Source organism: Triplophysa rosa, linkage group LG11, assembly GCF_024868665.1.
Source record: "Triplophysa rosa linkage group LG11, Trosa_1v2, whole genome shotgun sequence".
Lineage (NCBI taxonomy): Eukaryota > Metazoa > Chordata > Actinopteri > Cypriniformes > Nemacheilidae > Triplophysa > Triplophysa rosa.
Window position 1 is genome coordinate 16,245,377 of NC_079900.1, and position 26,691 is coordinate 16,272,067.

The 26,691-nt window shown below is 39.2% G+C and overlaps 4 protein-coding genes across 4 annotated transcripts; 1 reads left to right on the forward strand and 3 right to left on the reverse strand.

Moving 5' to 3' along the window:
* Positions 1–546: 546 nt before the first annotated feature.
* Positions 547–2,810, reverse strand: LOC130561906 (uncharacterized). The gene is made up of 3 exons (XM_057346541.1): positions 2,699–2,810; positions 1,983–2,104; positions 547–1,717 (listed from the first exon to the last, which is right to left on the reverse strand). The coding sequence occupies exons 2-3, from the start codon at positions 2,089–2,091 to the stop codon at positions 1,029–1,031; spliced, it is 798 nt and encodes a 265-aa protein (XP_057202524.1). The 5' UTR covers positions 2,092–2,104; positions 2,699–2,810; the 3' UTR covers positions 547–1,028.
* Positions 2,811–3,785: 975 nt separating this feature from the next.
* flii (FLII actin remodeling protein) lies at positions 3,786–14,919 on the reverse strand. The gene is made up of 30 exons (XM_057346939.1): positions 14,789–14,919; positions 12,938–13,048; positions 12,755–12,826; positions 12,505–12,585; positions 12,205–12,290; positions 11,854–12,015; positions 11,626–11,729; positions 11,363–11,538; positions 11,043–11,200; positions 10,880–10,964; positions 10,507–10,654; positions 10,272–10,405; positions 9,979–10,191; positions 9,655–9,834; positions 9,483–9,565; positions 9,322–9,396; positions 9,155–9,238; positions 8,897–9,068; positions 7,886–7,990; positions 7,590–7,781; positions 7,309–7,497; positions 6,989–7,128; positions 6,670–6,868; positions 6,347–6,501; positions 6,189–6,249; positions 5,851–5,979; positions 5,652–5,758; positions 5,458–5,563; positions 5,307–5,372; positions 3,786–5,178 (listed from the first exon to the last, which is right to left on the reverse strand). The coding sequence occupies exons 1-30, from the start codon at positions 14,849–14,851 to the stop codon at positions 5,044–5,046; spliced, it is 3,771 nt and encodes a 1,256-aa protein (XP_057202922.1). The 5' UTR covers positions 14,852–14,919; the 3' UTR covers positions 3,786–5,043.
* Positions 14,920–15,536: 617 nt separating this feature from the next.
* On the reverse strand, positions 15,537–21,385 carry top3a (DNA topoisomerase III alpha). Its single transcript, XM_057346013.1, is given in 19 exon segments — positions 15,537–15,851; positions 16,231–16,946; positions 17,053–17,175; positions 17,268–17,414; positions 17,538–17,703; positions 17,836–17,949; positions 18,044–18,173; positions 18,254–18,439; positions 18,630–18,837; positions 18,932–19,014; positions 19,160–19,234; positions 19,334–19,437; positions 19,610–19,780; positions 19,876–20,019; positions 20,194–20,302; positions 20,386–20,461; positions 20,547–20,620; positions 20,730–20,789; positions 20,947–21,385. Coding segments are annotated over 19 exon segments (3,015 nt in total). The 5' UTR covers positions 21,121–21,385; the 3' UTR covers positions 15,537–15,696.
* Positions 21,386–21,793: 408 nt separating this feature from the next.
* Positions 21,794–26,614, forward strand: smcr8a (Smith-Magenis syndrome chromosome region, candidate 8a). The gene is made up of 3 exons (XM_057347084.1): positions 21,794–22,053; positions 22,137–24,361; positions 24,461–26,614. Exons 2-3 carry the CDS (start codon positions 22,203–22,205, stop codon positions 24,909–24,911), a joined length of 2,610 nt encoding a protein of 869 aa, XP_057203067.1. The 5' UTR covers positions 21,794–22,053; positions 22,137–22,202; the 3' UTR covers positions 24,912–26,614.
* The last annotated feature ends 77 nt before the right edge of the window (positions 26,615–26,691 follow it).

Sequence of the window (26,691 nt, forward strand, 5' to 3'; positions counted from 1 at the left end):
TATATGCCTGTTCTTTGGATTTTGTCTTTGGATTGCCCTTTTAATAAACTGCATTTGGATCCTCATCCGTGTGTCTTTGTGCAGTTCATGGCAGTCTCACAGATGAATAAGGTTGAATCGCTGTCAAGTGTTAAATTTAAGTACACAATAATAATGATAACAATATGGTTCAACCACCAAGCAATGCTCTGTGGTGTACCAGTCTGTGGTGTAAAAAGGTTGCATAAGCAACTAAAGAAAAAACACTTAAGCAAAACATGTCAAATGGTCTAAAAAGTTTTTGGTCCCAAATTTGTATTAATTTTACTGGTGGTCCTTTGTACTGTATGAAAAATCTTTGGGTATAATATGTCACAGTTTACTTTAGTTTGCTATCCTCCTAAATTAATAATAGTGTCCTGCACACACTAGTAACAAAATATCAACAATTATATCTGGTGTCTGAATATATTTTGGTTTGATATTTAAACAAAAGCAGGGAGCAGCAGAGCTAATTGATAAATAAAAGAATAAAAGAATAAAAGAAGCCATTGCTTCTGCATGGAGTTTCATGTTGTTTTATTCTGTGTATTAATGAAATGATTTCTTCTGTGTATATGAAAATTATAAAAAGCGCTACGACTTGAGTATTACAGATCTCAACCCCTGACACACTGCTGATGTTGATTTATTCATGTAAAGTGTTTACTGGACTGGAAACTGCTGCAAAGCGTTTATATTCCACTTTACCACTTTCAATATGCTGTATAACCACATAATGTTAGTACATTCACTTTTAATCGTGCAAGCTCTACTGTCACATATTGACATGTGCATAGCTCCAAGTTCGAGAGATTTCACACACATTTACAATTCAAGTTACATTTTCTTTTTATAGGTTAGTGTGCATGGTGTAATACCATAGATAAAACACAGGTACAACAGAAAAACGCAGTAAAAACAAGTTGGAAGTAAACTTCTATGTTTTGTTCTTAGCATTATGCTTCATTTTATCGCTATCTCCCTTTAATTTTCTTTATAATTCTGCCCTAGATCCTTTCAGATATAATGGTGACATAGGCTTCCACTCTACTAAGAATGGCATTGTAGGAGTCACATGGTGTTCTCAGAATAGAGAGGAGACCTTGCACTAACAGTACGACTTCATCAAGGGTCTTCTGCTGGTTCTGTGGTCCACACAGAAGTTTAGTGATTCTTTTACTGCTCTGCTCTAGATCTCCCAGAACAAATGATGGAGAAGACTTAAGAGATTTAAGCTGTTCAACTGGAGGCATGACGCTCTCTAGATTACTTTTTGCTAGATGAATAGTGACTAGAGGACACAAGAGATTCCCCAAAAGACCCATGGTGTTCTCATGCAGTTCCTTTATCACTTTAGCTTTGTCTTTCAGTGACGCCACAGAGAAAGCAATCTTGTCATAAAGAACAGGGTCACTTTTCTTACACTTTTTGTCCTGCTTTTCACAAACATCAATGACCAGGTGCATGACCTCTCTAACCCTGGCACAGTTATGTTCAATACTTTCATTTTCATTTGGTAAGACTGCAGGAGAGACGTTTTGTTCCATGTGAGTATTGAGGATCTCCAACAGTCTGTTAGTGATGTCGAAGTATTTGTGCACATAGTGGTGGAGGGACTGGGTAGATCTTATCAGTTCTTCTTTCTTACTCACTTCTTCCCTGTTTAAGACCCAACCCATCATTCTGTTGAATGCTTCTGTTGATCAAGAGAAAAGCAGATTAATTAGGCAAACAATTAACTATTATTACTATTAAATTATAAACTTTTATTACTATTGGTTATAGTTCTTGTGTTCTTAAAAACGGTGTTGTAATGATTTGAATTGTTCAATTTTTCAGTTAAAGCTAATATTTCAGACAGAAAAGATATTTGAACAAATCTTTGGGAAAAAAGGCAAACTTTCGCTTGTTAAGATTGAACTTAATATCATCATAAAGGGTGACTGGATTGCAGGACAAACCGTTTCGACAAAACATCACAGAATGGTTGGAAGCAGTTTGAACCTCTCGCCTTTGGGAGATAACATTTTCCCTTTCAGAATTTCCAGAGAAGATATCGCGTGAAGACATTTTTGAAACGGGTCTTGAAAAGAAGAGAGAGACAAAGCATTGATACAAGTGAACAAGTTAACTTTTTTACATTTCCCCCAATGTGTTTCAGTTAGCTGGAAATCTCAGATGTTTTAAATTATCTTAAGACATTGCAATGGCTTAACTTCCATATGCCTTGTAATATTATTTCACAAATGGCAATGATTAGACAAACCCATTTCAGATCATTAAAGTACTGTGATATTACACCAACAAATGCTAATTCAGATTCAGATTGTGGCCCATGGAGGATTATTTTGCCAACTGACATGGCAACTCAATTTGTACAACATGTAGAACGCTGACACAATCATCACATCATGCATTCCTTATCTTGAAATAATACTAGAGGTATTGCAGGGTTCAGAGAAATTTCTCAAAATATTATTAGAGTAATGCTCTGTGCTTTAACATGTTCTGCTGTAACTCGATTAAACACCAAAACTGTACAAGATTGTGTTATGTTCATAGGCATTATATTAAATCCACACAGACTGCAAAGTAAAGCTGCAGGGTGATATTTCCCTGTTTAAGCAATAATAGAAAAATGCTACAAAATATCAGTGAAGGAATAGTTTTTGCTCACCTGGGTTTATTCTCAGGATTTGAAGAATGTCTGAGTTGTAGTTTGTGCTGTTGTGTGAGTGATACCGATCTCAGTCTCTAACACACTGCTGATGTTGATACCTTCAGCTGAACTGGAGAGAGAGTGAAACTGTTAAACCTTTATATTCCTTTGTGATACTTTCACTTGTATGCACCTGTGTAAACAGCAGACTAAAAATCCCCTTACATAGAGTTGTTGCTAGAAGGGCCGGAAGTGGTCAACATTGTTTGCTTTGAATCAATATCATATTTGCATTGTATTTATGAGATCAGGATGCCTTTGCAGGAAATAGAAACTGAAACTGGCTTAAGTTTGCACAATCATGCCCCTACTGATCATAACATGGACTCTCAAAACAACTGAATAAGTGAAATATTGCAAATGATCTTCAACGTGTCAATAAGTTTATCATCAGTGAACTGGACTAAATCAGAAGCTATGACATAAACCAGACAAAAAGCCTAGAGAACTTGGGGTCAATGGTATAAAGTTGATCCTTAATTCTCCATACTTCTGATCTGCTTTATAAGTTTTTGTCTGTAAATGCGTAAATGCATTCGAAACAAACTGTTATAATTTAATAGCTGAGCTCTGCAACAATATATAAAATAATTTTGTGGACTCACGAGCTATAAAAACAATAAACACTCAGGGTTCAGTTTTAGCCTTATCACTGATTCTTCGGTGGATGACATTCAACTTGTTAATAAGTTTGCCATCTGTAAACTGGATTGTATCAGCAAAAAAGGCAAATGTTTTTTTTTCTGATCTTGGGTTCTTTGAGCTACAAACCAAGGCACAAAACCACAAAAGCATTTACATTTATGAATTTGACATACATTTTTATCCAAAGCAACTTATAGTTCATTAAAGGCTGTCATTAGAGACCGTCAGCATGTGCCATGCCTCAGCCTCGAATGGCACGGGCCCCATTTTAAACCCTGGCCCCCTCACTATGTGTGCCCTGGAGCCGTCTCTGTTAATACATCAATATAAATCTCCTTGCTGAAACAAATTTTGCCTCCAGTACTAATAAACTTACAATGTCAAATACATTAGTCATACAGATGTGCAATGAAACTTTATTCAATACAAAATACATAAATAGAGCATCTGTATGCAAGTCAGTGGCAGAAAATATTTGTACACATAGAAACACATTTATATATGCAGACAAAAAAAGCTGCAGTGAAAATAATAACAGAACAAGGCAGCTAACCGTCAACTGAAAATATGTATTCACCTCTAACAATCCCTTTAGTGATATCCACAAGAAACTTGATTAGCATAATAAAACAAGAATATTTATTTCCTTGGCTAAATATTTATTGTCCCTGTCCAAGTTCAACAAATATTCAGAATTCAAACAACTAAACAGTCCATACACAGGACCATAACTTTTGTTTTTAAAAAAGCACAATCTGTGATTGATGACTTGTTTTGAGGCTAACAAACCCATTGAAAATGCACGTGTGGTCGCCGTATCAAATCACGGAAGTATTAATACTACAAGATTGCCATTCCAAGCAATATCAGATTATGCTTTTAATTAAAACCGATGAGATCAATGCAGATTCTAACTGCTTCAGGACACCTGCGGCCAGTACTCTGTATCCGTATGTGGTCATTCCGGACAGTTTAAGGGCATTCAACTATATATTCTCATTCCAACAATTAATTCATCACAGAACATTCCACAAAGATTTGTGCAATTAACTATCCCATCAGCATTGGCAGAGTCAACATCCAAGGGCAAGGTCAAGGACTAAATGGATGCTGATGGAACGAAACATTCAAAGGCAACTAATAAATTTGGTGTGAGTGGCACCAATTCTTATTTCTTTAGATGAAACAGACCTAGAGTTTGTGCTTTTTGAAAATCGTGGCAGTCAATACACGTGATATGCATTTACTGAATAAAACAGGAGGTGTTGTTCAAACGAATGATATAAATAGTCTTAAAACTAACTTAAGCAACGTCAAATTCAGAAAATGTAAACAGACATGGCAATTCACAACACGAGCGCAGCCAGATGATTAAAAAAACTACCTACGCTCTCCCTTGGAACATGTATGTTCTTCTTAAAACCGTCCCTTAAGAAATACAGCATTTTTATCTCAAGAGGTAACATAAGTGCTGTATCTTTTAAACCTATGCCTTAATATAAAATTCAATATTGCTTGGATTAGCAAATATAACATGAGCGTTTTAAAGAGAGTGTTGCATTGCACATCAATAACAGGTGTGTTGTGAATGTTGGTGTTTTTGTAAACGCTAATGCTCGTGTACTGTATTCAGACAGACTGTGTGGTGCAGGGCTAATTTATGCAGGTGCAGTCTTGAATGCGCTCCAGGCGTGGAAACAGCGGGTAAAACAGTGAGGCTCATTGCCTTTGCGCACCAGGCGCAGCTTCCTAGGGTGCTCCGCATCCTTGGACCTCATGTGTTGAATATAGACCTGATTCAATAGAAAACCATGTTAACAGAAACTGGAAAGCCCAGAGGGCACGTGTATATGTACTAAGATCGTACACCACATGTGCTGGTGTTCAGTAAAATTAAACTGTCGCTCAATCCGACACTGACCTGACAAGCCTTCAAGCTTAGCTTAATCTCCACTTGGCTTGTCTGAGAACCAACCCACATGTAAACCTGCAGAGGAAGCAAGAAAAACAAACCCTCAGCAACGAATTTGAACACTAAGATAATAAGATTGGCTGAAGGCATCAAGCTCTACCTCTTTTCCATTGTCCAAAAGCATGATGTCATCATCAGCCAGGTCATCCTGACAAAAGTCTGAGCACTTCTCTGATACAGCAAAGTAACCTTTCTCATTCGAGCACCTGCGATGTAAAAACAAAATATTCATGATCATCACATACAAATACAGTACATGTTAATGCTCTTTGTTTGTTTTAATAAAATGTTTACCTAAACAGTCTAGCATATTTCATGTATTCTGCATCTTCATCGTATGGCTTCTGAGAGCCGATGCCAACCCAGAAGAAATTTTCTGGCTCCTCTCCTTCATTTATCACCTAAAGAAAAGTGTAAAAGAAACAAAATCATTATATTCAATTACAAACTAGCTCATATGATTACATTTCATCGATAGAGTTTCAATATGTACCTGTTTACTGTACGAGTCATCAAACATTGTGTTCATGATGTCCTCTGATAGTTTAGCTTCATCTGGGTCTGCTGCTCTTCCAACCCAAGTGTACACTATTCCCTGGTTGTCTGTACTTTCAAATGGAACCTAAACAGAACATTTAAAGAACGTTTAGTTCATCCAAAAATTGCCATCGTACTAAATTATTTATTAAATTATCTCCTGTTGTGTTACCAAAGGACACGGTTTCAAACAATGAAGGAAGTAAACACTGACTACAAGCTGACAAACTATTCCAAATATTAATGTGTCGTTATTTTGCTTAGTAGCATATATGGTAAAAACATAGCATTTACCTTCAATATGAAGCAGAATTCAGAGTTGAGGTTACTGGAATCTGTGGCTATTTGAATAGTCCTAAAACAACACAGAGACACATGACACAAAGTTACAAACTGTATATCCTGTCTGCTCTATACAAGCTGAACAGATGTTGCCTTCATATGGTGTATACCTGGTACACAGAGCGCTTCCATTTGTCCTGATGTGGTATAAGCTTGGTTGCACACTGTCCACTTTAAGCTTCCTCTTGCCTTTGTGAATGATGAACTTTCTCTTGAAATGTGACAAGAACTTGAGGTTCTCCTGCTGCTGTGTCATTCTCACAACCTGAAACGTACACAATATAAAAACAATTTCTAATGAATTTCACCATGAATTTGCTGGAAGACATAACATCAGGAAAGTCCAGTAATGTTATGACTCGTGTAAAACACAGGTATAAATGTTACACAATACCGACAACAACACTCATTACAATGCAGATAAACACAGTACCTCCAGTTTCCCTGGAAACAAGCTCTCGAACTTCTTCTGCAGGCTGAAAGTGAAAGTCAGCCAGCCCATGTTGGAGGCCTCACGGCCCTGCCAGAAATAAACCACACACTGGAAGTCTTCTTCAGGCTGTTTGTCCTCATCCTCTCTTTTCTCTTTGTCTTTCTCTTGATCATTCTCGTATTCCACAGGAACCCAGTACCTGAAACAGATGAAATCCTTTAATTACAGCTATAGACTTAGGGTATAGCTTGCATATGAAAAATGATCATTCGGCTCAGCTGAAGGATTTTGTGGCAGGCTTTTGTTAGCACCAACCAACCTGCAGAGAAATACATAGCAGTCCTGAGTGTGGAAGTGACCAAACTCCTCCTCTGGCAAACGAGCAAACTTCTTTCCCTCTAGAACAAATCCCTCCATGCCGTCCAAGTCCTCGTTCCACTCCTCCATCATTTGCTCAGCCTGTCGAGAAACATAACAAACACCGAAGACAACTTTAGACAAATCCAACAGATTTGCGTCAGTATAAATGGAAATGTTGAACCAGTCAAGCGTAAGGATCTGACACAACAATAAAAACCTACTAAATGCTGCACATTAAAGGTATTTGTGCAGTAAGTGAAAACATAAACATAATCCCACCTCTGTGAGGGGCATGGGTGGCTGCCTGGGCAGGAAGAGAGCTGTTAAATCAGCTTTCATCTGGTCTTTCTGCTCTGCATCCTTCTTTACTTTTCCAGACAAGCCAGCGCCCTGCTTCACGCTCTCTGCGTTCCTGGTGTAGTCCACCTTCAACACGTCATCCCAATTCTTGAACTTGGATTTAAAGACCTGTTGAGCGGTAACATCGATGTGTGGAATTGCAGAGGGGAACACTGTATTATCCGAAAGGCTGATTGAAAATGGAGATCTGTAAATTGTACCTGGTACTCCGTGCCCTCCAGATTACGAATGACCACGGCATGCTTTGGTCGATGGAGCATACTGCACACCTCCTGGCCCAGCTTCAACGCGGCTGCCCTCACCAGACGTGGAGATTTACGGCCGATCCAGATGAACACATCAGACCAGCAATCTAAGATGTAGACACCTTTAGTGTCCAGAAGACCTTGTACCTAAAACACCAAGACAGTTCAAAAGTTAGACAAGTCACTGACCACTTACAAAGACTCAAAAATGTGTATGTAAATAACATGAAATGGTCTAGACTTTGCATTACCAGTCTATGCTCCGGAACCACATCTAGTTTGATTTTATCCTTGTGCTCCACAGAAAGTTTGTAGTTGATTTGAGGAAGTTCAAGATATCCCAAGCCTAAGCCAACCTAATAGAACATAAAAAGTACAAAATATTTTACACAGTGGTGATTTTAGAAGGAAAAGCAGCATTAAAAGCGGAATTTCACCCAAAAATCAACTTTGTGTGATTTTTTACTCACCCACATGACGTTAAACATGTTTAGAGAACTTCCGGCATCTTCGGAGCACAAATAGAGATATTTAGGTGACATCCGAGTGATTTCCAGGCCTCCTCATAGACATCATGGTATCAGTTTTTGCCAAGGCCCAGAAAAGTACTAAGACATCGTTAAATTGGTCCATCCGCGCAAAGTGGCTGTTGAATTTTTTTTAAGTGACGACAATGCTTTTTGTGCGAAAAACAAACCAAAATATTCTCTTCTGTCTTGTCAGTGTATGGCACGCATTCACGAGAGCACTTCTTCGTCTTCTGCATGTAAACACAGAGTTGCGCTTCCGCGTTGTGAGTCAGAGCGCCGGCATCCAACAGGGGCAAGCCCTATGCAGCGTTCGGCACACAAACCTGTCAACTTTTGAAGCGCTCTCGTCCAAGAAGAAGACGAAGTGCTCTTGTGAACGCGCGCCATACACTGACAAGACAGAGGAGAATATTTTGGTTTGTTTTTCGCACAAAAAGCATTCTCGTCGCTTAAAAAAAATTAAACTGAGCCACTATGTGCGGATGGACCAATTTAAGGATGTCTTTAGTACTTTTCTGGACCTTGGCAAAAACTGACACCATGATGTCTATGAGGAGGCCTGGAAATCTCTCGGATGTCACCTAAATATCTCTATTTGTGCTCCGAAGATGCTGGAAGTTGACGTTAAACAAGCTAAACATGTTTAACGTCATGTGGGCGAGTAAAAAAAATCACACAACATTGATTTTTGGGTGAACTTCCACTTTAACAAACAAGAGACTATTTCCTGACCTTATACAGCTTGGGACGGACAGGAGTAAAGTCATCTGGAACATGTTTTTTGATTTCCTCTGGCTGTCCCCCAAGAATCTCCCAGAACTCGGGAGGTTCATGATTTTGCATCAATGTCATAATCTCTGCTTTACCTTTTCGCTCATTTTTGTTGATCTTTTCAGCAAATAACCTGAAAATAATCATATTAAGCGGCGTTACAAATTTGAACCACTGGAATGGGAAACAAAACATGGCGCTTTGTTGTTTGCAAGCTACCTTGCTTTTGTGGTACCACCCAGCGTTGCATTGCCTCCTCTCCAAACAAATATTTCAAGACCATTGTCCAGCAAGAAGACAAATCTGGCAAGAGAAAAAGAAACAGATGTCATGTGACCACTCCCTCAAAAAAGTGATGGAAAAAACCAAGAGCACCTAGAACTCACCGTGGGTCAAGTGAGGACGCTTTCAGAGGCACCGATTCTAATCTGATGTTCTTTTTCCCATACACCCTGTACAACCTGCCCAAAACACACAAAAAAACAGGATTAGTGTGAGTCAGCTCATGGATAAACTGGAGAGGAGGGTGTTGTTTTTGGTGGGGCACCTGGTTGAATATTGTGTGTCCTCTACTGTGTAAAATCCACTAGCAGTTCCGCCCTCAATGTAAGAGATCGCATTGTCGAACACCTAAAAATGACAAAAATAGTTAACAAAATCCGCTGACGCAGTGTGACATCATTCATGTGTTTCATTGACCTTGTGTTTGTTTTACTGACCGCAGTGAATTCTTCACTCTCGTCTCCCATCTCCTCCCTGATACTCCTGCACTCAGCACCCAAATAATTACGAAGGTTGACAGCATGGATTGCCGAGCTGGCTTTCTTATCAAGTGTGGCTTCCTGGCCAATCCAGTAAAAGATCTGCCAGTTCAGGGCTCCGTTATCATCTAAGAAAGTCTGCAAAAAACAGAACATTAAACAGAGAAGCAACAATATTACAACAATTAAATTAAACTACAATATATTCAAGACATAGCGTGGTCATAAGAAGTAGGAAATAGATTAGCATTAGCCATAACCACAATAATTCAAAGGACTTACTCTGAGAACAATGTAACAGTCAGCTTCATAGAACTTTCCGTGGAAAGCTTCGTCCACCTGCATGGGTACAAAGTTCTCTATCTGCCAGATTGTGACCCCAGGTATTTGCCCAACATCCTCCAAGAAGAACTCCGAGTAGTCCAGCTGAGGTTTCTCCAGGTTCTTGTCCCAGCGCTTTACTTTCAGGTCAGAGTATTTCAAGTCACCATTCTCCTACAAGAAGACCAGGATCTATTCTTAGATTCACTGCAGCAGATGAATGTTAATAAAGCTTCACCATCACGTTTTCTCACCTCCATAGATTTGTTCTTTTCCTGAGCCACATCTGACATTCCTTTCAGCACCTGTTTAGCCTGATCATCTTGAGCCGAGTCTTTTCTCCTCCTTAGCCTCATTTTTCTGGCCATGTGATCTTTTGGGCTATTTCCTGTGTGACATACAGCATTCCAAATGTTTCGAACATGCTGTGATAACTCATAATGAAAATAAGTTTTGCTATAATAATACAAGCAAAGCCATATATTCTACCTCCACCAGCTGCTGCCACAGTGGCTGGGGATGCACCAGCCAATCGTAGCTGGTTCTGCAAAGAAAAGTCTATGTTGTACCACTCAGCTGTTCTGTCCACCGGTTTAGGAGGCATGACTAGATTGGGATTCTCACGAACGTCCAAAACCTAAGGGCAAAATGTCACAGCATTACGAACCAATTTAATAGCTGAGCAACCAATAAAGCCTCATGTTGCATTTTATTACACTTAATGTGAACATATGACCTTCATAAAGGTTTACAGCAAGCAATTATTTTGCTGTTCGGTACGACAAAGTAAACACATAACTGGTTGGTATATATAATAAAGTCAATCATGAAAGCTTATAATGCTTACATAAGAACTTCTTACCTGCAAATCAGTCAAGAAATGAATGGCCTCTGGTAAAGTCACAAGACGGTTCTTGTTCAAGACCAGTTTCTTCAACTTCCCACACCTGGAAAGCATTATGATAATGTATCAAAGTTGTCCATTTGTTAAAAGCCAAAACAAGCATCAGTGTGTCGATTCGCACCTGCAAAGTCCCTCTGGAACGAGCTCCAAATTATTATTTGCTGCCATGAATTCCACTAGGTTGGATAGTTTTCCCACACCAGATGGAAGCCCATCAAAATCTATTTTGTTTGAGTTCACATACAGCTTCTTCAGCTTGGACAGCTTGCAAATAGCAGACTAGACATCGCAGCAAACAGAGGAAAAGAAGAGACAAGGTTAGCCATCCAAGCCATCATTGTACGATAAGTGACAATTCAATTAATGGGATGTCATAATAACATGCGAGAACTTCTAGTAACTGCCAAGTTCCTCGGTTTTATTTTTCAAATGGGGACCTACTGGCAGGGATGTGAGTTGGTTCCTCGAAAGGTTGAGAGTCTCAAGCTTGGTCCACTGATCTATGCACAGTGACAGTTCTGATATCTGATTGCTGCTCAGATTGAGTCGTTTTAGATTAGCCAGGGAATACAAGCATTCTGGTACTCGACTCAGATCATTGCAGGACAGGTCCACATCTACACAAAAACATACAAAATGTGATTAAACATGCACTTATAATTTTAGATACTGATGATGATAGAACGGAAACAGCAAACAAGTACCTGCTAAGTTGGTAAGGCCCTCTAGACTGGTTGGCATATTATTTTGAGTACGTTGTGTGTTCCGTAAGTGAAGGGTTTGAAGGGCCACCATAGCAGGTAGTTGCCTGTTACAGCAAAGCAAACAATGAATAGAAGCCAGGTCTTATCATACTTAATGATGTCATCTGTACAGAAAGCAAGAAGGCTACCAGTTGCAGAGATACAAATCATAAAATCTACATATGTTACCTGAGCTGTGCATGCATAAGTGGATTATTATTGAGTATCAGGGTCTGCAAATGAACCAAGCGTCTCATCTGAGGGGGCAAACTGTCCAAATTATTGTCACTCAGGTCCAGGTAGAGCAGATCAGTCAGATTAATGAACAGCTGATTTGGTATGTTATCAATGCTGTGAGAAAGAGCAAACATAAGAGATATTGACAGAAATTCACAGTTAAGATACCACCAACCAAAATGTCACAGTTAAATTTAGGCAAATACTGTATTTTCATGATCAGTCATTTGTGGTAGAATACTCAAGTACGTACATGTATGCCCATCATTACTCTCAACACAAATATAGAAAGACAGACAGTACCTATTGTGACTGAGGTTTAAGACCAACATGTTCCTGGAGTTTTCCAAGTCCCTTGGAATCTCAGCGAGTTGGTTATAGCTCAGATCCTAAAGGGAGGGAACATTTGATATAACCACAGGTCTTTCAGTCTTTTTTGCCATCTCAACAGCACATTACAGGAAACAAATAAGACAGACCGGCTTGTCTTAAAATAATTTATGCTAGCAATTTTGCACTTAACTGACATGTTTATGCCATCATCCCAAGGGAGAGATAAACAATAAAGCATCGAATAGAGAGGAATAGTAAATCTCCACATACCAGCACAGAAAGATCATCCAGCTGAAAAATATCATCAGGAACTCCGGAGTTCTTCAAGTTGTTTGCTCTGGCCACCAAGGCCTATGGGAACAAAAATTCAAGAATGTAATGATTATATGAGGAGTAAAAATATTTACAATAAAATAAAAGTTAAATTGTTGAAATAAACTTGTCAACAAATGTACTGTACAGTAAATAGGTACATAAATATTTAGCTACATGAAGTGCTGTATTTTGCAACACTGTTTACCCTCATGTTGGGAAGACTGGACAGCTCTCCATGCAGCGTTGTGAGGCTGTTGTGACTCACTGACAAATGCTCCTGGTTTTAGATATGAGACATAAGAAGACCCCAGATGGAACATTAGTACAACGACAATGCTGGGTTGCAAAATATTACTGAAATGTTAATGCAGAGGAAAGATTTCATCACCAGTTTCTGTAGGGAGGCCAGTTCCTCTGGAAGATAGCAAAGACCCGTTCTGTTTAGTTTCAGCCATCGCAAGCTGGTCATAGACTTGACATGCTCAGGAAAATAGCCCCCCTATTAGAATAGAGATAAAACTCAAGCATTACTGCCAGAAATCAACACCGACAACAATGTGCTTCAAACTCATTTAAGCAATTCCATACAACTTCACCATGACAAAGTTTTTATAAGACGTTTTCACAACATACTGTAGTTATCTTATAAGTCAATATTTGGTGGTTTAAATGCCCATATGAGGCGCCTGTTTAAGCTTTTAAAGCATTTTTAATGATTTTGCATAGTCAGGTGACAGAGTTAACACGTCTATAACAGACTAAAGTAACTGTTTCTTAAAGTAAAGTAAAATATCTATTTTATGTCATATGAAAAGGCAAATCTTCTCTATTAATTGGGTATTATTGTTTCTGGGTTATGCATTTTAATTCACAGAAGTATGTTGTTTCTCTCCTATTTTGTCACATCCATAACACGTTTATTTCCCACATGTACTATAAAAAACATGTTAGACAGTAGGCATGGGCCAGTTACCGGATTCAAGGTATGCCGAGGTTTGTCAAAACCACCAAGATGTTCTGTGATACCGTTTCTAAGGTATGAGCTATGTTTACACAAAATTAACTTAAATTAACATCAAATTAAATGATCATTAAATCATGTAATTCAATGTTTGATGTTTACGTTAATATGCATATATATACTGTATATATATATAAAAAATTAAATACTTCTTTTGAAAAAATATTATAATTGTAAAGCTTTATTTTTACCTGACAAACATATTCTATATGTTGCTTAAAAATAAAATGTATTGTGTCCAGTTGAAAAGTTGTTGTTTGTATATGCAGGCATTTGAAAACAACAGCACCGTGAAACCGCGATATTTTGCGTATGTTGATCATGCCGGCTGGGAAATATAAACAGATAGTTCAATATACTGATAATAAATACATTCTTTGAGAATTTAGGCACACTGGAACTGCTCATTTACAGTTTGTGTGGAAGCAACATAATACATACATGTTTATATAAAAGAAGGTTTATAGAGACTTCTACAGTCATGACATTTCCCAAACCTCCTACTTTAGTCATGAACCTGATCTATACTGGTACAGTGATGTCATCTCGTATGAAATTATAGGGTGTGTTTGCTATGACAACAACATTATGGTGAGCTAGATCCACACGTGCAAGCAGTGTGAGATGAGTCGATCTGACTGAACTGGGTTTATATAAGAAAAGCCAGATAGGATCAACACAAATGTATTCAAGTCAACTGACACACTTGTCACTTGTGGTTTAGCTGAGAAGTTTGGTTGCACTCATACAAGGAACTCGTATAAACGCTTTATTGAACTTCTCCTTGCTTCAAAATACTGCTCATAATACAACTGAAATACGACTAATGAATTACTAACTTTCTAAATGTGACACCTTCATAACAAATAACATGCTTTTGAGAGGCACTTCTAGCATCGCAGTTCGTTTATTGATATCAAAAGCTCAATGACACGCATTTCAGGGTAACAGAAACAACACAGCTACCAACAGCACACGAACTTCTCGCGATTTCCTCTAACGTACCCGTCACATCGCTTGATTGACCGCACCACATTTTGACAACTCGAGAGCTAACGCCCAGTATGTTCCCCTGAGCTAACCAGCTAGCACTGTTAGCTTCTCTCAGCCTCTTCTGAAAAGCGAACCTTCCACCATTTATTTCCTCGCTCGAGTGGTTTATTAACAAGTTACTAACATTATCCCGTAGACATAAAAGGTTAAAAATAGAGGGATTACCTTAAAGTCATTCCCACTCAAGTCTACCCCCCTGATAAAGGGAAGAACTCCGGTGGCGGCCATCTCTAATTCAGGATATGGCAGCAGCAGTCGCAGCCTATTTCTGTTCGAGTTGGACGGTACAGCAGCGGCTGGCAAAACACACACCCCGCCCTCGTTCAGATGGTACAGCCCACTGTTCCACCACTGAGCCAACCTCCCCCACCACTCTCAGTTGGTACAGTACAGCCTACTGTTCCATCAACCACTAACAACCAACCTCCATAACGTTTTCTTTCATTTTTATAAGGTAAACGCGCATGACATTTAGTAAGCAATATGCTTTGAGTTTTAAACTTTCTCCCGTTAAATAGATCATTTAGAAATGATGATCATTTAAATATATATATATATATATAATTGTTCGAAAAAAACATACACAGCACAGTAGGCACGTTTCATAGTCATCACATAACTAGTGATACCTTATGTAAAATTACTTTTCTGAAGTAATATGAGATATAAGAGATAAGGTAAGTTATTTAGGTATAGTTTATCTTAGTACGCTGGATACAGAAAACGTATTAATTGAATACTAACACATGAATAGACTGCAACTCTACTGCAAAGTTCATTTCCAGTTAATCTTTTGTTTGGTTTATTCAGTTAAAAAACAAGCCTGAGATATAAGTCTGAACATTTTTAACATTACTGTATGTGATATGCACAACAATTTACTATGAGAATAAATTGAACATTTATATAAAACAGAAACACAATAAATAATTCATTTTGTATTAAAATAACTTTATTTTACACTATTTATTATTTTTTTATACTGTATATAAAAAATTGCTATCTCAAGACAACATTCATTTCATTTTTTTACAAATATTACAAAATATCTGCAGCTCATTTCCAGCACTTTTTTAATGGCCGTGGGGACAAGTGACCCGAGTATGACCCGGCTCATGACATGTCCCACAGGTTCTCTGACGTTTGGCAGCAGGAGGTTTGTTGGAGACAGCGCTGGTCTTTTTGTTCCCGCCACGATTACCATTATTTCCTTCAGGAAAATCTGTGGCTGAAAAAGTGATAGAAAGGGGAAATGAACAATACAGACAAAATTGAACATTAAATCCCAACAGCACTTACAATTTCAATTGCTCCTCTCAAGATGTTTACAAACTACATACAACACCATGTCAAAGTGTTTTTTTTTCTGGAAACACTGAAAGTGTCAGCACAACAAGCTACTATCAATAGAAACCAAGTGGCCAACAAAATATCTTATTGCTCAATGCTTATTGAAGATTTTTCCTGTTGCTTTATCATGTTGTACATGATCAGGACAATGTTATTTTTCTGAAGTGACTATAAAAGTTTAAAAGTATAGAAGACTGACTTTGTTCAGTCACATATATACAATATTCTCTGTTAACCAGTGTCATATGTTTGTGTACCTGGAGGAACATTCTCATTTGCCCACTGGAAGAAGCCACACTGCTGATCACGTGGTTTTCCACAGGTGTGGAACATGCGGCCCTTGTTTGGACCATCTTTCATGACCGTCCGGGTAACAGCAGGCTCATTGCAGTTACACATAGTTTCACCCTCATTGCTGCCAGATCCTCTGTTGTTTTGCTGTTGCTGAGCTACGTTTCCAAAGCCAACTGAGGGCCTGGGGGGTTGTGACGTCTGATTTAGGGGTCCTCTGCTTCCACCGGGTGCTCCCTGCTCAGCGGGTTGATCTGCCCACAGAAAAAACTTACAATCCCCCGTGTTACACTTGTAAAACTGACGTCCTTGATTGGGACCATCTTTGCGAACTGTGAGAAGAACTGCATCCAGGCCACAGTTGCACACAATGGCACCATCCTGGGCTGGGGGCTGCAGAGGTGGCAGGCTGGCTGTTGGCCTGTTGCTGTCAGCTCTGGGTCTGGGTGCTGGAGGTCTACTGTTCTCCACCCTGGACGGAGGTGCCGAGTTGGTTCTTTGTACACGAGGCTGATGGGATGTCAAGTTATTGTTCATTCGAGAGCTAGAATCTCCATCTCCTCCTCTGAGATACTTCAAATTTAAGACCTCTCTCAGAGTCTCGTCACATCCTCCGATACATCCAACAAATTCAAGGGGCATCATGGGTGGCAGGCTTCCCCTTTTGAATTTAAACTTTAGCCTGTGGAAGAAATCATGTTTTAGCATGTGTGTTTTAGCCTGATGTAATAATGAGCCTTTCACAACATGCTTTCGAAATGCTAAATATTTAGAGCCATAAACCTTACATATGCACAGGAGGTGGACGGCACGTCGGACAGACGCTCTCGTCTCTGCTGACCTCCAGTACTGTGCCTGGAAACCACACGGCTGCTTTACAGGCAGGATATCCCATACATGAAAGAAACATTCTGTAAAAAAAAGGCAGAGATGATGATCAAAAGAGGTTGTAAATCGCCTTTTATTACCCAAACCATTACATTGGCAAATGGTGTTGTCTTACCCAGTGCTGTCTTTCTTTTTCTTCAACACCATGTCACGGTTACACTGAGGACACTTTCGCACTGGTAATGGTATTTCTAGCTGTTCTTGCTCCTGTTCTGTAAACTCTTGAGCCGGACCCAAGTAATTAGACAAAGCTTCATCCAATCTGGTGACAATAAAACAATTAGACCCTTGAAAGCATTTATTTTTGTTATACAAACTACGACGTATATCTGACTTTTGCAGTTGTATCCAAATGAAAATAATGTGAAGTTACACAATGACTCACTTCTTTGCCTTCCTCACAGATTCGATAAAAACAGCCTTGTATTTTGCCACATGGTAGCTGAGGACAGAAGCTTTGTCCTTACGGCCCTCTGAGACAAGTTTAAGGTCCGCCTCCAGTTCTGCTCTCAGGTCTGGCTTAGACATCTCATAGCCCATAGAGTTGTACCCTGAAACAAAGTGACACTCCATTTCACAACGTGAAATAATCCAAAACTTCCAGTCTACTAATATGACCACAGTCCACTGACCATTGGATGCATACGTCACAAAACAAAAACACAAAAATATAGCTATTTTACCCTCAACAAGACCCATGCCGAGCTCTCCAGGAAGGAACCTCTGGTCAGCTGTCAGCCCAACATACATGCGGCTTTTTATGGTCTCAATGTGTTCCGCATGCGTTGCATCGGTGCCTGCAAAAACAGATTAGGTGAACCTCACACAACTAACCAATTTCAAAAATGAAGAAATAAGTTGAGGTACCCCGTAACTATCAATTGTATATACCAATGCCATGCTTTTCCATGAGAGAAATCAAATCCGCCTCTGTCAGAAGCTGTGGTGGACTGGTCTGTCCTTCCACCATCTCAATTGCTGTGGGTTGGAATGTTGTATTGGGTTCATATAAAGGAATAACCTATACAAAAAAGAGACACCGGTCATCTCTTAAGAAACTGCAAACGGAAGTCAGTGTGTAGCTAAGAAATATAAAATCACCTTATTGTACCACTTGTCATAGGGATACACCTCCAGATAATTTCGTGCAATGATCGTAAGTCCGCTAGCGGAGAATCTCTCTTGGGCAATTTCAATTTCAACTATCACCTCCTGACCCTGAGCATCTTTGGAACAACAGGCCAGGAAGTGACGCACGATGAACTCATATAACCGTTTTTCATTTCCCTATAATAATTAAACAATGGCAAATTTTACTACAAAACATTTGGTCGCACTAGACTGCTACTCATTGAGAAAAAAGCTTGTTACTGTTAGAGCTTCTTTGTTTTGAAATACAGTTTGATAATCAAATATATTTAATAGCTTCGCTACTTGTAGCTGGTTACTCTTCATCACAGATAGAGACCACGCTCACCTGTAAGCTGTTAGTGTATTTGGTGGGGTGAATGGGGGGATGGGCCTGATCTGATTTGTTTCCATTGCGAGGTGTTGGCCCACCGCTGTCCAAAATGCGCTGAGCAAAATTTCCCCATTCATTATCTTGTGTCTGCTGCTCAACGAGTGGCGTAAGGTTCAGGTTCTGTGGAAACATGTTGGTCTCCGTGCGAGGATAACTGATAAACCTGAAGGCAAACAGACAGGCTGATTTGTTAAAAGACCCAACACACTGAAATTCATGTATTCACTTTCTTGAATTATGCATAAAATATATCATACCCTTGAGTGTACAGCTTTTCTGCGATTTTCATTGTTTCTTTTGCACTGATCCTCAATTTTCTTGAAGCCAGTTTTTCAAGTTCCTGAACAAAACACATTTACACTTTTTACCAATTACACTTTCTCCATGATGTACATGATGATTAGCCAACATAAATACCAATCATCCAGTCTGAAATATAAAGTAGAAATTTTGTGAATATGCACTATTATGTCTACGTTACTTACCACTGTGTCAAGTGGTAAAGGTCGCCATTTGCTTTTTGGTTTACTTGTTACAGATATCACGTTCGCTATGGGATCCTAAACAATAAGACCACCAGACAAAATGTTTCATTTAAAAGTACTACATAATGACAATAATGTCTTCTATGTTTAACATGATGTTTCAAAACTCCGCACCTCCATGCACATTTGATAAAGCACAAGGCATGCTGTGTGGTTGAAAAGTCGATGTCTTTTCCAACCGAATTCTACCGATTCCTCTTCGTTGGGCTCGTGAACAACTATAAGACCAAAATCTTAAGTATTAGAGATCAAGTATTTGTGACAAAAAAGTACCGTTCATTGCAAATTGGTCAGACACATATATTGATAGTAAGATATTATTATAACAGATTCACACTGCTGCGTAAAATTAAATATTCAGAACAACAATAAACAAAGAAAACTGAACACCTTTAATTTTGAAGAAAGTTTCAGGGACAAAGGCTTGAATGGCTTTAAACCTCTCCACCACAAAGCCAAGAGTAGGGAACTGACAACTCCCATAACTGATGAGCTGATCCGAGAGAGATTCTGGAAATATCTTCTGTAAGCGTAATGTCTGGAACCTTGTAAAAGACGCCCCTAAAGAAGCATAATAATGCACATGATAAGTCAAACGCAGTCTATTACCTACAAAAATGTAGTTTGTATTAATGTGAAATATACTAAATGTTCACCGATACGGAGATCAAGTTCTTGTCTCACATCCACTGCGTCACTGATGTTGATATTTGGTTAAGTAAGTGTCTCACAAGCTCTCCTTATAGAATTTGGAGTGATCTCAGAGAATCGTGCACGAAAGACCTGAATGTTTGGCTTCACTAAATTGAAAGATATCATATGTTCATGTAAGAAAAATGTAATGTTCTGTAGCTCAATTGGTAAAGCATTGTGTAAGTAGTGTCATATGTTTGATTTCTAGGGAACACAAATACTATCAAAATGTATGTCTTTACATACATAAATGTCATTGTATCCATATAATATAAATGTACCTGCTTTGCAAACATTGATGATCTCAAAGCCAATATTCTCTCCTTCTCTATCACAATCAGTCCAAATGACTAAAGCTTGGCATTGTTTTACCTCACGTTCCAGTGTCCTCTGGGTAATAAATACATGTTAGCACACGTATTAAAATATTTTTTAAAAACTGGATAAATAGTGTGAATAAATGCAATAAATACCTTAATTGGTACAAAGTTGTCAGGACAATACTTTTCCACCTCAGCATCAAACAGCAGCACAGGATTACAACTATGCCTGTAAAAAGACCATGCAATGAAAGTTAGTTGGATATTAAATATTATTTTTTAAGACAATTGAAAGATCTAGTATTTGTCCTTACCATTTCTGAAAAGGGGCTTTGAACTCAAGTCCCAATAGATGCCCTGAAACTGACGTCATGGATACAGTTACATTCTGTGAACAAATAAACACCATGATCTGCACATGAGCTGTTGCATACCACTTCAACAATACCTTAAAATATATGAAAATCATTTTTAAATAAATAACCAAAAGTACTCACCTGTCCAAATAGGTTGTATTCATACTCATATATTTTGTTGTAAACAGAATATCCCTCTCTCTTTTAAAAGACAGACAAAACAATCATGATTCATTTTACTATCTTATTATGACAATTCTGAAATCTACAAAAAGGAAAAATGAATAACGTCTTTATGAATTGATAGATCTGAAATTATATACATAAATAATGTGTAACTACAGCAGTCAGTACCTACCCTTCTTGATCTCCCATTTGACATAATCTCTGCTATCCCTTTAGCTGCATCGTTTTTCTCAGCAACACAAAGTACTTTCTTAATCTGAGTTCGTTTTATCATGCTAACAGATATTTGCCGTCGAAATCTGCAGTGAACAGTCAATCTGAACAGTAATCTATTTAAAATGTTCATTACTGTGATCTAGCAGTGCATGATCACAGCACAGACTTCACACATTTCAACAAAACACAAGCTTGCTAACTGCCATATCTTCATAAAAATAAAACACTGTAACGTAATCCCACAATCTTCGAAGGTATTTGAAACTGTCTCTATTATTATAAAAAGTTACAAATATTAGCAGCTAAGAAAAAAATGAGCAAACTAGTCAAATCTTCTAATTTCGGCGCCCTTCGTGAAATGTCGTAAAAATGTCGTAAAGCGGTGCGTTAGAGTGATAGGCTGGTGTATTTTCTCCAGGAAATGATATAAATAAATTTGAAAATAATAAAAATAGTGACACATATTTCCAAGTATATCAGAACACTTTACAAGGGCTGTAAAGCGTTACAAATAATATGTAGTTTTCTCTGTCGAAGGGTCACAAAGCGCGTCATAACAAACATAAGGGAGGTGTCTTAAATCCTAGTGTGCTTCGGGGCAGACTGACTATATAGGCATTATAGACGTGTACGTTAGTTTTGGCAATCATATTATGCGCGTGCAATCAGCAGAGCGCCGTTTGTTTGTGTGAACTGAGATTACTCGCAATGCCTACGATGACTACTAATGCGCACTAGCTAGGCAGCAAGGTGGCGTTTGAGACGTCACCACTACCGCATAGATACAGTCACATGGGCTGGTCACGATCGTTTAAATATGGCTGCTTTTAGAGGATGTCAGAGCAGCTGGAGCGTGTTGCAATATCAGTGTCTACTTCTAGGTTCATTATAAAGATATTCAATTAAAAAATATTTGTTATGAACGGCGATCGTTGATAGGTGTGTCATATTTATGGCAGGGGACGTCACCGGTCTGTCAGCGTCGGATTCAAGCTCATGTATATCAGATCGTGATTTGGTTCAGTGGATGACTAAGCCGTCCTACTGCATAGACACGCTCGGGGTAAACTTAATTTCTGCTTTCATTTGACCGTACTGAAAATGATCCCTATGTGAAATATGTGTTTTATATCTTTATCGGTTGAGGTGTTAAGCATGGCACCAGGATCTGTACGATATTTCAGCTGATGCCTCTCCATATACTACGAGACCATGATTGGCTCACCAGATGTGGTGGCGTTTACCAAAGAAGATGACTTTGGGGAATCATTCTCCGATCCATTGTTGCTTCCGGAGGAGTTTTCTGTGCCTTTGTTCAATCATGCTGCCAATGCAAATCCCTGGACGAAGACATCCTATGCGAAATTCTCGAAGGATTTCATCCTCATCTCTGAGTTTTCAGAGCAGGTTGGACCACAGCCACTACTCACCATTCCCAGTGACCCCAAAGTGTGCGGGACATTCGACCTCAACTACTTTTCCCTCCGTATAATGTCAGTGGACTACCAAGCCTCTTTTGTAGGACATCCGCCTGGAAGTAACTACCCAAAGCTTAATTTTGTGGAGGACTCGAAAGTCGTCCTGGGTGATTCTAAGGAGGGAGCGTTCGCCTACGTGCATCATCTGACGCTGTATGATTTAGAAGCACGTGGATTTGTGCGGCCCTTTTGCATGGCTTATATTTCAGCAGATGAGAGAAAGATTATGCAGCAGTTTCAAGAGCTGTCATCAGAGTTCAGCAAAGCTTCTGAATTTCTCAAAACGGGAAACAGGAAAGCGTTTGCAAATGAGCTGGAGAAGAAACTGAAAGATTTGGAGTACACCCGATCTGTGCTGCATAAAGAGACAGAGCTGCAGAAAATGAACAGTGGCTGTTATTCCACACAAGCTATTGAAAAGGCAAATGAACTGGCCAATGTGGAAAAGTCTATTTATGAACACAAAGATCTGCTGAGACAAATCACATTTTATCCTTCGAGGAAAGAGAAAGATATGGATTTTGTGCAATGTGAGACAGAGAAAGCCACAGAGATTAGTGCAGTGGATGATACACTAACGTGTAACTCAGACAATGCAGTCAAGTCTGTAGAAACTGAAAATGATAATAAGAAGTCTACATACACGCCTCAGTTTATAAAAGCCAAGTCTGCCAAGTGCTTCGACAAACGTTTGAAAACACTTGAAGAGCTCTGCGACACAAACGTTTTCCACCAAACCCTAGAGCAACTGAACCTAGTTGAGAAGTCATTCCGAGGAGATCTCTGCTTCATTTACACCAGCCAGATCAACAGGGCTCTTCTGACCAAACAAAGAGTTACTAGTTTCCTCTTTGAAGCCGAAGCAGACTGGAAAGTCGAAACCTCAAAGAATTTCAATGTCAGTTCAAATAATCCTCCAATCCCCATTCTGAATTTATCTAGTGAGCCGATGAGCCTCGAGTCGTACACTACGTGTGTAGATGTAGATCACATCAAACCGAGCGGGGAGTCTATTGAAGTGCCTGCAGAGTCGAGTACGTCTGACATCACCCAGGAGACCTCTGAGGCAGCAGACACAGAAACCAAAGGCAGTTTCAGTAGTGACAAGAGCATCGAGACCTTTGGAAGTGTTAGTCCTTCCAATCTGCAGTCAAATTTCTTTGATGGTCTCGAAAGGAGTAAAGTGTCCACCACTTCCTCATCTGAAGATCAAAAAGTGGGCAAGATGTCTCCACATAGGACATCTGATGGAAGTCCCGCTGAGGTGTTTGGAACTGGAAATCTCATCCCAATGGACTCGGCGTGCTGTATTGGACAGGATGGTTTTATCTACGAGGAACCAACACCTGAGATTGCTCAGGAGTGTTGCGGGGACACGGTGGTGAACCAAGAGCCTTTGTCCCTTCTTCACGGAGATCCCACCTTACAGATGGACTACATCCTGGAACACTCGACTCTCGTGGGGAGCCCCAATATGGGGTTGACGTTTTCAGAACTAAACACTAGTGCTCTCTCTGAGGAGGTGGCAAGAATAAACATCGAAGATGTCTCCGATAGCGCTAGTTACATGAGCACCTCCACCAGTTCTGACAGAGCGGCGTCTCCTTTTACCTACGGCAGTGTGTTAACACTAAAGCAGAAGAAGAAGGCCGGGCACAACGCTCTTCGGTTTATCAGACAATATCCATTCGCTCATCAAGCCATCTTCTGCCTTCTGAGTGGCCGGACACTTGTTATACTAGGGTCAGACGAGGGCACGGTAAGAAAGCTAGTCAATGCTTTGTTAATTTTTGTGCCCAACCTTGGTAAATATGGCGAAACTGTCCAGCCGTGGCTTTCGACACCATTTCAGCTTGCCGACCTGCAGAGATGGAAACTTATTGGATTGCAGAGGTATGTTGACCTTAAAATCGATGTTTGTTTTCACATCTGTTTGTCAATGATTGATTCAACCACATTTTGCTTGCAATGCTGTGTGTTTTTCTTCTCTAGAGCCGCCTCTCCTGCCGGGTGCAGCATACTCCACTCTTTGAATCGATACAGCCGTTACATAAGCATTTTGGACTGTGATAACAAGACCCTTCGATGTCCGCCGTACAAAGGAACACTGATTAACCACATGGCAGACCACAGGACACAGATCAAACGTGGCAGCACCTACTTTCTTCATGTTCAGAGCCTCTTGACTCAGCTTACAGCTAAGGCCTTCCTGTACACATTCTGTCATCACATTCACCTTCCCATGGATATGAATGACCAGGGCTCGGTGACATCACGCAGGACTAACTTCTTGTTACAGCTGGGTTACACTGTGGAAGAGAGTAAAATCGTCCAGTACCTGAGTGAACTCATCAAGACGCATTATATTCAGGGACACCTGAAAGGGATCAACCAGTCGTTCTTTTCTTTTAATTATACCACGAGCTATTTGTACAAAATTTGAATGTGAAAGGTTCATTTCGATGTCTGTTTCGATTGTAAGTTAAAATCAGGAGACCAAATGTGTTGAATGTAATTGTAATGCGTATATTTTTTGAAGAATATTCCCACGGGACTCCTAAAAGCAGAGCGTTTAATGTTTGACGTTGCTAACATGGTCTTGAATATTTGTTTAGTGTAGTCATTGCATATATTAATGTATTGGACTAAACATACAAAGTCGGAGAAGTTTGATCTCATTGATTTGAAGACCTTACAAAAGCCGTTCTGAAATGATTTACTGTTGCACAAGTAGATTTACAGTTGGAAATAGGGCACACAGCTGCAGTCAGCTACAGCTCATTGAAAGACACAAGCTGTGTAGTTTGTGACAGATACAGCTGCACAGGAGGAGATTTCCTAATCATGATTTAATTTATCCGGTCCTGGTGGCTGGTTTAATAATTAACAATGCTCTTCTGTCTTCATAAGCAATGCATTGTTGCAACATGAAAATCCCCAGCATATCTTCTATGAAATTAATTGTAGTGTCAGGAGAACAGTTGTACATGTCTATTTATTTATTACAGCCTTCATGAAACCGTGCCATTAAAATTAGGTCGTTTTAAAGTGTTATTTCCAAAAACACGTTCAGGCTAGTATTCAATTTGATGTAACTGGATGGATTGGTCAAGCCTTTTGATACTTGCGTTTTGGGTTTGTTTCAAGTCAGATTAATTATTAATACAGAGAATATTTGAACGTTGTCCCCTTCTTGCCCTTTCCACTTCAAGTATGGATCTGATGAGAAAAAATGGAACATTTTTGTATAATGCAAAAGTCTTGGTTTATCATAAACGCAAGGTTTCAAAAAAGATTGTTGGGATTTAAATGCAAAAAAGGAGTGACCAACCCTCTGTGCTTTAATGTAATTACGTGATGAGGTGAAAGAATGTACTGCATGTTATACTGTCACATTGTGGAGAACTGTTACACAACTGTCTGCATGTTTGAGGACCACAAAGATTTAATGATGGAAAGATATGGTGGTATTTATAGGCACTTCCACTGTATACTACACAATGTATAATTCAGCCTTTCTAGATATTAATAATTGATATGAATCGTCGTGTCTGAGTGGTGTGCAAGCAATGTCAGCATGATAAACTGTGGGTGGTGGACTTGCACTTCTTAATGTTGGTGGTCGCAGTGACCCTCAAGTGAACGATAATGGCGGTTGATGCCAAAATACATTGTCTGTAATTGTTATTCCCACTACTGCATGATCGCAGTTGTAGACCAAAATTATATGCCTTCTAACTGCTACTGTTCTCCGTTTCATCACAAGTGTGTCTTAATGTGAAGTTGTTTCAGTTACCCAGTGATTATTGGCCAGTGAACGTGTTTTCAGTAACAGATAATTGCAAACAAATGCAGTCTGCTGAATGTAAACGAAGAATAAGCCATACAAGTTTAAGCACACTATCTTCCAAGGTTCTTTTCTTTTTGCTGTTTTTGAACAAATTTGCTGTAATTGTCCGAATCGTACATTTTTGATGCACCTTTTCATCTATCTTATGACAGTATTGTGAGCTAAAGGTGAGGTGTAATCTTCATGATAAAATACTTATGGATGTTAAGTCAACTAAAAGGTCATCCCAGTGTTTTGAGTTACTGCCCACTGTGAATTTACTCTGTCTTCAATTTCATTAAATTATTTCTTATTGAGCTCTGTGTTATGCATTTTCTTCATACATATATTTTATTATACAACACAACCCCGTTTTATTTATGCTGTGTTTTAA

Bases quoted from the DNA above. Each gene is read 5' to 3' on its own strand.
- smcr8a (XM_057347084.1), top strand. From the start codon at position 22,203: ATGATTGGCTCACCAGATGTGGTGGCGTTTACCAAAGAAGATGACTTT. The intron at 24,362-24,460 runs GTATGTTGACCT...TTTCTTCTCTAG, and splicing joins AAACTTATTGGATTGCAGAG to AGCCGCCTCTCCTGCCGGGT.
- LOC130561906 (XM_057346541.1), bottom strand. From the start codon at position 2,091: ATGTCTTCACGCGATATCTTCTCTGGAAATTCTGAAAGGGAAAATGTT. The intron at 1,718-1,982 runs GTTTGTCCTGCA...CTTGATCAACAG, and splicing joins TGTGATGTTTTGTCGAAACG to AAGCATTCAACAGAATGATG.
- flii (XM_057346939.1), bottom strand. From the start codon at position 14,851: ATGGCCGCCACCGGAGTTCTTCCCTTTATCAGGGGGGTAGACTTGAGT. The intron at 10,655-10,879 runs GTAAGAAGTTCT...TTTTGCCCTTAG, and splicing joins ATTTCTTGACTGATTTGCAG to GTTTTGGACGTTCGTGAGAA. The intron at 5,759-5,850 runs GTACATATTGAA...ACTTTTCTTTAG, and splicing joins ATGACTCGTACAGTAAACAG to GTGATAAATGAAGGAGAGGA.